Source organism: Sinocyclocheilus rhinocerous, unplaced genomic scaffold (genome assembly GCF_001515625.1).
Source record: "Sinocyclocheilus rhinocerous isolate Xijiao unplaced genomic scaffold, SAMN03320098_v1.1 scaffold631, whole genome shotgun sequence".
NCBI classification, from domain to species: Eukaryota; Metazoa; Chordata; class Actinopteri; order Cypriniformes; family Cyprinidae; genus Sinocyclocheilus; species Sinocyclocheilus rhinocerous.
In genome coordinates, this window is record NW_015656501.1 from 755,114 (window position 1) to 765,865 (window position 10,752).

At 36.3% G+C, this 10,752-nt stretch overlaps 1 protein-coding gene across 1 annotated transcript; it reads left to right on the plus strand.

Annotated features, from left to right (window-relative positions):
- Positions 1-2,313: 2,313 nt before the first annotated feature.
- On the plus strand, positions 2,314-10,449 carry LOC107720138 (rho GTPase-activating protein 20-like). Its single transcript, XM_016527767.1, has 13 exons — positions 2,314-2,613; positions 3,782-3,861; positions 4,431-4,598; positions 5,280-5,429; positions 5,871-5,912; positions 5,996-6,080; positions 6,168-6,245; positions 6,367-6,433; positions 6,574-6,726; positions 7,169-7,350; positions 7,661-7,825; positions 8,083-8,122; positions 8,604-10,449. The coding sequence occupies exons 1-13, from the start codon at positions 2,539-2,541 to the stop codon at positions 9,713-9,715; spliced, it is 2,397 nt and encodes a 798-aa protein (XP_016383253.1). The 5' UTR covers positions 2,314-2,538; the 3' UTR covers positions 9,716-10,449.
- Positions 10,450-10,752: the final 303 nt, after the last annotated feature.

The window sequence follows — 10,752 nt, forward strand, 5'->3', positions numbered from 1 at the left end:
ATCCGTAATTTCCCGCTCTGCTTCCTCTTTCAATCGCCGTTAAAGAAGATGATGAAAAAGCTCCCTATTTGCAACAACAGCCTTTGCTCAGACACATTCTTATGGTGGTAAGTGCAGTTTTAAATGTTTTCTAGTGGTGTAATGGTACACTTATTCGTACCGAAAATTGTACCGAACAAATGTGGCGTGACAGACCGCTGCAAGCGGAAGCGCGGAGAGTAGTGCTGGGTCGTTCTTGAACGATTCGTTCATTTTGAACGAATATTTAATGTGACTCGGGAAGGACGAGTCGTCTCGGGGAGTGATTCGTTCAGTCGCGCATGCGCAACTGTCAGATAAGAGGTGGTGAGCTAATCATAGACTGAAGACCCAGGTAAACAATGAATTAATCTTTTCTGTTTCTTATAGCAGTTTTGTATTGTTTGTAGTGTGATCAACGTTTGCGTAAGTAGTAGACATATTAGGGAAGTAACACGTAACATTTTAATTATATTTTGCTAAAATGAACGAAATGAACGAAATGACTCGAAAAAAAGATTCGTTCATTTTGCTGAACGAGACTCAAAGGTCCGAGTCTGTACAATGATCCGAACTTCCCATCGGATCATTTTCCCATTGGTCTGGTTAGGGAGACCCCCCCAAGAGCTTTGACACAATTCGAACACCCTATAGAAGTATTTTCGGGACTGAGGATAAATAGTTTCATTGAAACATAGGTCAGTAACTTTCCTCAGTACATACAGTACACACAGGTCCTGATCCCTGCCCCACCCCCCAATCACCATTACAACTTACATAAGCTGTATCAAGATCCAGGTTGCAGAGCTCATTGTGTGTCATTTTCTGCACAACAAAAAGATCAATGAGCAGAGGCCCTCAGGCAAATTGTGTCTGGCTGTAAAAGAGCAAAGCAATAAATAAATAGGCTAAATACATAAATTATAAGTACAGTGCATGCGATCCCATCATGTTATTTCTAGTACCGTTAGATTTTTAATTGTTTGCATGTATGTGTGTAAACAATCACAATAAATATTATATGCACTGTATATACTGCATAAATATTATTTTAGCTGTTACTGGATATGTGCTCTTCGTTTTTGGAAGATAACATACTTGACTTACATTTGTGACAGCTTAGTCACACTCAAACTGATACTGTAAAGAAAATGTTATAGTGGTAAAATGCAATTGTCACAGTACACCCTGACACATACAGGGAACACCTTTTAACCTAGACCTACCCTTTTATTATACTAACAGATATGAACAGATATGAAATTCTCTACATTCCCATCTCTTCTTTATCTTTGCACACATTCATTCCTGACAACTCCCTCTTTTTCTTTGTTCTTTCTCCCTGATTACATATTTACTTTGTGCATTCTAGGAATTATTGAAATATGTTACATGTGGATGTCTGCTGATTTCAAAAGAATGATTTGATGATAAATGTAAATGATTGGCACCAACAGGAAGGAAACTGTTCAAAACAGTGATACTAGAGAATAGGCATTTAACTTGTTAATGTTATTGTTTTTTCTTAAAATGTTTGTAAATTAGATCTGTGGCATTTTCAAAAATTTATTAATTTCTTATAATCTAACATTTTAAATGGTCGAAGTGCACATTTCTTGGTCTGGGCTTTTATCAAGTAGGTGAGGGATCACACGCTCACATCCTGAAATTGAAAATTAACTGTGAATATTTATATCAATTTAAAAATAAAACATCATCTCAGTTTTGGTGTTTGCATAGTTACTGCATTTTCGATTTTGAGTTCAGAGGTTTGTGTTTTACTTTATTAGAATGTCAGCAGTCTCATTTCTTGATTTTAACATTTAAATTTTTTTTCTTTTTGTGCAAAAGACAGATTTACTGAATGCAGCAATGAGCTGTGGCTGGACAAAATCAGTAAACAAAATGAACAATCTGATGGAGTGAGGAAAATATGTGTAAAATATGATTACAGTTTGAGCAACCGTCAATCAAATGAGAAAAGCGGCTTAAAGTTGTCTGATCATTTACTCATCCCAGTAAGGAGGGGGCAGGGTATGAAGATAAACTGGCCTAAGGAATTATTATAAATAAATACTGAATAGATTCTTCTCAAAATATTCGTCAAAATGTCTCATTTCCAAAGACAAACAGATTTAATTAAAGAAAGTTGTTTCACAAGGTATAATCATGCTCTCCTCTGTCAAAACTACAGACATTGTTGTACACACAGACCTACATCCCATTATGTACCGAGATCCCTCCTCCTAAATCCTCCCCTTGAGCCACAGACATAATCTTCCATCATTTAGAGAGGAAAGACAAATACATTGTTCAAAGTGTGGACAATCAAAGTGCGGAGCTTGTGAGGAGGACGGAATAACTGAACACAGCCCTGGATTTTGTATTTCTACCACACTGAAACAGAAAAGAAGGAGAACAGCAAAGGGAGGATAACCCAGAGGCAGATGATGATATGGAAGCATTGATCTGATTAGTCCTCTAAATCACCTCCACACTCTTTTTACTTGGATTTTAACCATGGGACCACTACACAAGCCAGGATGGCAGAAGAGAAGCCGAATCAAAAGTTGTGTGGAAAACCAGCACTCCAACGTAAGTAAAGCAATATAAACATATGCTCACTGCTGGTACACAACACAAGAACCTATACTATATACTATGTTCCTGTGGCTCAGTGGTAGAGCATTGCGTTAGCAGTGCAAAAGGATGTGGGTTCGATTCCCAGGGAACACACATACTGGTAAAAAATGTATAGCCTGAATGCACTGCAAGTCGCTTTAAGCGTCTGCTAAATGCAGAAATTAAAAAATTTATTATTATACCAATATCGCAATAAGAGAGGCTTTAAATAAAAGTAGCCTATATCATTTACATTCAATAGTTAACATGCCACACTCTTCCATCCATTTAGCAGAATGGCATTGGTTTGCTTTATTAACATCACGTAGTTGGACCACATTTGTACAACAGAAAAACAGACCTATGTCTGGTGCACAGCTATGATTTTCCAGGGTTTAGCTTCAGCATTCAAAGCTCCTCCATTATGAAGATTAAGAAAACAAATTCACTAAAATAATTAAAAAGTAGATTTCAAATAAAAGCAAAAGGAGATTAGTGAAATAAAATAATCTAGAGTAGAAAGTGTAAATAAAATGAGTGCAGTATTAAAAAAGTCACCTAAAAATAGCTCAGATAAGGACAGCACAACTCTATATCAATATAAGAGAGTGTTGAATGATTCATACACACGGCTGTACTGTGATTTTGATAAATAACAGATGTAGCCAACTCAACTGAAACTTAATAAGTTAAGTTGACAACATAATAATAATAATAGAATAAATCTTTTAAAATAGAAATAATATCAAAGCCATAGCCTTGTGGGCAGTGCGCCCACATACTGTATAAGTGCGGCAGTGCCTCTGGTGACCCAAGTTTTAGTCCTGAAGTTTGAATCCTTACCTTAAGAGGAGAGTAATGGTTTTACAATAAACACAATATCAGGAACACATATATGTTTGAAATTTTGGTTACTCAATATTAGCGTTTTGTTTCCCAAAATTATATTCAGATATAATCAACAAATGATAATCGTAATTGATAAATGATAACTGTGCTGTTAAACCGAATATCAGCATTGTTGTGAATACCTGTGTGTTATTATGTGATGCTGATTATCTCTCTGTCTCTTTTATTACAGTATATTACATTACTCTCTCTCTCTCTCTCTCTCTCTCTCTCTCTCTTATTTTTTCTCTAGAAGTCTTTCTCTCAACGCAGACAGTCCGCACCTTCTATTATTCTCAGCAAAGCTCTTACAAAGTCGAAACCTGTCGCCAGGTATGATCTTTGAAAACTAAAAATGTGTGCATGTATTGGTGCATTCCATAAACATAAATATCAGACTGCATGGCCATTTGATTATTTTACAGTCTGTTTCAGTCTCAATGAGCAGTTTGTTTCCCACTTCTGGCACAATGTCACAGTCAGTGCTTGTGTGCATGCAAGAGGCTTCTGAATATATTAGCATTTTACTGAAAGGAGAGAATGAAGAGATGTGTGTGGTCTCACAACCAGCATCTGCACGTGTGTGAGTGTGTGAAAGAGTGACACAGAGAAACAAAGTTGTCTGCCATCAGACAGGCTGTCTGAAAAGTATGTGTACTTTCTGAAATCTACCTTTTGTCTGATGTTGAGCTGTAACACGAGGTAATTTATCAATGAAGCACATGAAAGAGCGCTCAAGTCAGAAGCTTTGATTAATTGCAAATGGATTGATGAATTGGACATATTTTCTTATGCAAACTTCAAATGAAATATGCCTGACCAGGGGAAATTGTGGATTTTGTATAGGTTTTCTAATGTTGTTCTCTCAATTAATGTCTCTTTTTCTCTCATGTTTGTGTTAGGAATTGTGCATCTCAGGTTAGCCAGGACATTTTCGCCCTGATCCAGTCTCTGCTCAGCCCGACAAGGAAGCTCATTTGCCAAGGCAATGTGGTGCTGCAGACTGGCCTTCAGACCCAAGAGAGATTCCTCATCCTCTTCAGTGATCTTCTCATCATCACCAAGGCTAAGTATGGAGGTGGAAATTTACTGAGAAGAATTAAAATGACATAAATCATCCAAATATTGAAATGCACAAACATCCAGAAATGTGGTGTTGGTAAGATTTTTTTTTTAATGTTTTTGAAAGAAGTCTCTTCTGCTCAACAAGGCTGCATTTATTAGATCAGTAAAATTATACAGTATAAATATTATTACAATTTATTTCCTATTTTGATATATTTTAAAATGTAATTTATTATTTTGATTGCAAAGTTGAATTTTCAGCAGTCAATTACTCTAGTCTTCAGTGTCACATGATCCTTCAGAAATCATTCTAATATGCTGATTTGGTGCTCAAGACACATTTCTTATTATTATCAATGCTAAAAAAAAACAGTTGTGCTGCTAAATATTTTTGTGCAAACTTTGATACAGTTTCTGATGCAAAGAAAGTTCAAAAGAACAACTTTTATTTGAAATAGAAATATTATGTCTTTGCTGTCACTTTTAATCAATTTAATGTGTCCTTGCTGAATAAAAGTGTTCGTTAAAATATAATAAATAAATAATGAACAAACTAACAAACAAAAAACATAATGACACCAAATTTCAGAATGGTAGTATGTAGAGCTACAATGTTAAAGTGGTAAGATGGTATAGTTCTAATAATTTGGTCTTGAAATAATTTGAGATGTTTTTTTTTCTTTCAGGTCAGTAATGCAGGTGAAGCAGAAGAAGTGTGTGCGTGTTAGTGAGATGTGGACGGCCAGCTGTGTGGATGAGGTGTGTGAGGCCAGTACCGCTTCAGAGAGGAGCTTTGTCATGGGTTGGCCAACTTACAACTGTGTGGCTACTTTTAGGTACACACACACACACACACACACACACACACACACTTGCATTTGTGGTTTACGGGGACTCTCCATAGGCGTAATGGTTTTTATACTGTACAAACTGTATTTTCTATCGCCCTACACCAACCCTACACCTAAACCTACCCCTTACAGAAAACTGCTGGCAATTTTTGAATTTCATAAAACACTGTTTTGTATATATTTTTAAGTCTTTTGTTTTACGGGGACACAGGAAGTGTCCTCATAAACCATGTTTACGTTGTAGTACCCATGTCATTATACACATTTGTGTCCTCATAAACCATATACACCAGTACACACACACACACACACACACACACACACACACACACACATTATATATAGCCAATCTAAACGTATCCATTGATTTCTCCTGTTAAAATTTGTTGTTTGTGTGTGTGTGTGTGTGTGTGTGTGTGCGTATAGCATTTCAGAAGAAAAAGATAGGTGGCTGTCTCTCATTCAAAGGTCAGTTCTTTTACTATAGCAATAAAAACAATAAAGAAATAAACCCTCTTATCGAAATTTCTCTTCTCCCTCTTTTTAATTAGTTGTATACAAGAAGAAAAACAGAGTGATAATCCGAAGATGATTCCACTAAAGATACTTGCAAAGGATGTTGGGAACTGTGCCTATGTGAGAACTGAATGTTTTGTGAGTATAAAATGATGTACTGTAGCTTCAATGTGTAAATGAATGAGCATTTGCTTTTTTTCTCTCTAGGCAAAGACTCTTTTTATCAGCAACACAGACTGCACCTCTGATGTCATTGGCACAGCACTGCAACAGTTTGGTCTTTCGGTATGTAAAGACTGCACAACTACTACACACACAAACAAACAAGCAACAAATAAATAAATAAAATGATTATTATTTATTTATTTTTATTTAACTTATTAATTGCTTTTCTCTTTGTACACAGGGTGGAATAAAAGATTATAAGTTGTGGGTATGTTCAAAACAAGATGAAACACCATACCCTTTAATTGGTAAGAGTTTATCAGTAATTCTCCTGCTATCAAAGCAATCAAACATTTTAGCAGTGAATTAATATATTAAATTACTGTGGTAATAGTATCTGATACTTTGCCAGCACAGCAGCTTTTAAAAGGGGCTTTTGTTCCACCAGGTCATGAGTTTCCTTATAGCATTAAGATGAGCCACATTCGCCTGCTGCAGCAAGATGCAGTGACATTATCCTACAGCCAGATGGCGCTTTTGCCTATTGACGCTCACTGCCAGTTCTTCCTGAGGCCCAGTCAAATGAGTAGCACCTTCACAGGTGAGTAATGCTTGTTTTCAGAATGCTACCATGCTACTCGTTCTGTTTTTGTAGTATGCTGTGCATAGTATGATTTTTTTGTATGCATGAAATAACCGTATATTACTGAAAACAATAATATTTGTAACTTCTATGATGATTTCCCTTGCATTCTACATGAGTCCACATATGGGCAATTAATTTTTTTAAATTAAAGCCCACATCTATGACAAAACACACACACAAAATTAATTCTGAATATTAAGCCATATATTCTACAAATACATACTGTATGGAAATGATTTGGCATGACAACAACCTGGTTCCCACCCCATTTCTTCTGGCACTCATATCTCTCCAATCCCTCCACCCCAAAAACTAACACACATACACAATGTCCTGAAATGTTGCCTCTTTTTTTTATTATCTTGTTGGCCTCTCTTGCATACATTTCTTCTAGCAGAACAGAAAAGCAAGAGGAGGAGGATGTCTCTTATTAGCTGGGCTTTTAAACGAGGCTTCATCATTGACCAGGATGTTCAGTCCGAATCTCCTGATCAAACCATTACACCGGCTTCTGGTCATCTGTTTGGTCGGCCACTCAGTGATGTGATAAAAGACAATACCCTGCCATCACCCATTGTTGTACGTACTGAAAATCCTCAAATTTTAGGCAATTAAAAAGATAATCCCTACTGTATTACTTTTCAAACTTCATCTCATGAGAAATATTGACGGAAGCAGTATAATATTATACATTAAGATTGTTATATATGTAAATGAAAAGCTGTATAACCTTTTTTGCATAATATTCAGCATTATTAAATGTCGAAAAGCACTTTAAAACATTCTTACTCCTTTATGAAAGAGTTATAATAAACATAATTTTTGTTAAAGTATGATAATATCCATTTACAATAATAGTATTACAATAAAACCACTTGTTTTTTTAAAGGACATGCTGAAGTGTTTGTGCAGAGAGGGGGCCGTGACGCATGGAATATTCCGGCGCTCTGCTGGAGTGAAGGCCTGCCGAGAATTGAGGGAAAAACTGGATTCTGGTCACTATGAAGAGCCACTGAGTGGAGAACCTGTACTTGTTACTGCTTCAGTGTTCAAGGTAGATATTTATGTATGTAAACTCTTCAAAAGTTTGGGGTCTGTAAAAGTTTCACAGTAATGTTTTTGAAAGAAGTCTCTTATGCATTTATTTGATTAAAAAAATACAGTTAAAACTGTAATATTGTGAAATAACACTTTTATATTTGAATATATTTTATTCCTGTGATGGCAAAGCTTCAGCAGCCATTACTTCAGTCTTCAGTGTCACATGATCCTTCAGAAATCATTCTAATACTGATTTGGTGCACAACATTATTGGATTTGACTGAGGACAATAGAAGCAACCGCGGATCAGGTTACTATAAATACATACAGAATTCACAACACACCAACACAAAACAACACTGTATAATATTTCAGCCGGAAAAATGTGCTTTAGCTAATTCAACTGCTTTTTAATTTAAGAAATGATTAGTTAGTGATTAAATCAACCAGATTTTTTCCCTTGTTGAAAATGTAAATGAAAGTTACATAAAATACTAATTTATTTCAGTAAGCTGCCAAGGCAACATTTATAATTTTCATTTAATTATGTTAATGTTTTTAGATTCAATATTTTTAATATTTTTAAATATTTCATCTAATATTTATAATGTATTTTATTTCAGCATTATTTATAACAACTTTTCCTAAAATGACCTGAAGACCCCAGATCAGTTCAAAAAATACTGTAACTTCATAAAAAGTAACAACAACAACACATTTTCACACAATTTCTTTTACTATGTTTTTAAAAATGTATAGTCTATATATTTCTTTCCTCTTCCCGCCTCTAGTTGGGTCCCTGCAGCAGATGTCAGATTCAGGTTATGAGAGTCTAAAGAATGAGGTGAATACAGACACAGAGGACATTTCTAAGAGTCGTCCTCTGAAAGACAGTCGTAGTATGGACTCACTCATGTCACTGAGTGATTGTGACCTCGATATTCCAGAAAACCACCTGCCGTCTTCCACCCCATTAGCACAACTTAGGAACTTTTCACCTGCAGTGCGACAGCTCCGATCCCTTAAATTATACAGACGCTCCATGTCCACCATTGCTTTGACTTCTCATCAGCAGGAAGTAACCCTAGAAAGTGGAAAACATGAAGAGTTTAAGAGACCTGATGAGGTCAATGATAATTTGCTTTTGGAACTAAGCTTTCAACAACTGAATTTCATGAGAGAAAAACAAACTCCACCAACCTCCAATGTGTCATCGGCAGGAACTTCACCAACACACTCATCTGTGAGTTCAATAGACAGTCCATTTTCTCTGTCCACCCGTATGACTCGTCATTCTCCTCAGGACTCTCCAGACAAGGGACAATCTGATTTGCTCGCTCAAAATGGCGCAGACTACCAAAACTCAAACAGCTTGCCGAACGAAAAATCATCTCCGCCACATCATCAGAGGAACGTCACTAATATTGAAATTAGTTTACAATGTAAAGTGCCCCAAAATCCTCCTCCTTATCAGCAGGCCTTTCAAAAACTCAACAGAAAACCATTCTCACAGACTCCCACTCAAATACCTTCACATAAAGGAAAAGGCCTTTTCTACAGGGGGCCCGGGAGCCCCACGCACAGTCCATTAGGAGACCCCAATGTGTCCTCTGACCCTCAGACCGTCAGGTTCTCCTGTCAAACCAGGACTGAAGAAGAGGTCAAATTACCACAGAGTGTGTTTTACGGACAGAGCTGCAACTTGACGGTGCACAAAGTCAGGGAACAGAATGCAGGTTTGAAGTCTAGCAAACTCTCTGGGGAGCAGTTGAGGTTTAAAGCTCTTGATTTGCACCCCTCCTCTGGAAAAATAGTCGGGGACTACTTTATGGATGCTTCTCCTCTCAGAGAGAAGCAGGCTCAAAGGCTCAGTTGTTGCAGTAGCAGCCAGTGGATTGTCTGAAGCCAATGGGAACAGTCTTTTTCAAAAACAGCACATAAACAATGGGACTCCATTAATGATAATAATCTGCAGTTTCTTATAATTAACAATTACACGCTTCATATGACAGAATTATTAAATTTTTTAGAGGGGGCGTAACATTCTCATTTTCCACTAGATATTTTCATCTTCATCTCATCAGCAATTTCGATTTTGGCACGCTCTGCAGCAGCTGACCCACTAAAGACCCAGGTATACTTCATTTACCACGTCCGCACAGCTTTCAAAGCAAACTCAACCGCTGAGTAAACTCACAAAAATTGGGCTGCACGCGGACACTTCTGATGAGGAAAATTAGGAGGAATCAACATTGTGATGTCTGTCAGCCATCGACAAAGAACAATGGCATCATCTATTGGCCCAACAATAATTATTTTTTTCTTTCAGTTTTCAATGTGTTTCAATGTTTTCAAACTGAAGCATTTAAAGCATTCAAAAACAGACACTTATACTTGCACATTCACAAAATCCCCTTTTCAGGATTACATACAGTAGGGATAGATTACCCATTTTGCTTGTTGATCCTAAAACGTAATTACTCATATTTTGATTTTGAAAAATGAATGCCGCCATTTTGAGGTCCAAGAAGATTTAATTTTAAGATGATCTGTGAGCATTGTAATGCCTTTTTGTAAATGTAGCCAAACCTTTTAATTAAATGTATACAAAACTGTTTGAAAGTAAATAAAAAAAAAAATTATAATTACAATAATTGTATTGCACTTTAAAAAAAAATGCTATTTAATATAGTACTACAGTATTTCCATCATGTTTTGTACCATATATCTTATTAAAACTAGTAATCCCACCTGTGTGTGGCCCTAGTTTTTTTTTTTCAACAATTGTTCATTCTTGCAAACATATTTCGGCTCAATAATTCACATTTTCACTGTGCTCATTTCAACATTAACGCTTATATAACATAGCAGCAAAACATGTTCAAATATAATCAATCACATGTGCTTGCTTGAGGATGATGTTCCAGCTTTCAAATACAA

Bases quoted from the DNA above. Each gene is read 5' to 3' on its own strand.
- LOC107720138 (XM_016527767.1), top strand. From the start codon at position 2,539: ATGGGACCACTACACAAGCCAGGATGGCAGAAGAGAAGCCGAATCAAA. The intron at 3,862-4,430 runs GTATGATCTTTG...TGTTTGTGTTAG, and splicing joins AAGTCGAAACCTGTCGCCAG to GAATTGTGCATCTCAGGTTA. The intron at 8,123-8,603 runs GTTACTATAAAT...TCCCGCCTCTAG, and splicing joins TAGAAGCAACCGCGGATCAG to TTGGGTCCCTGCAGCAGATG.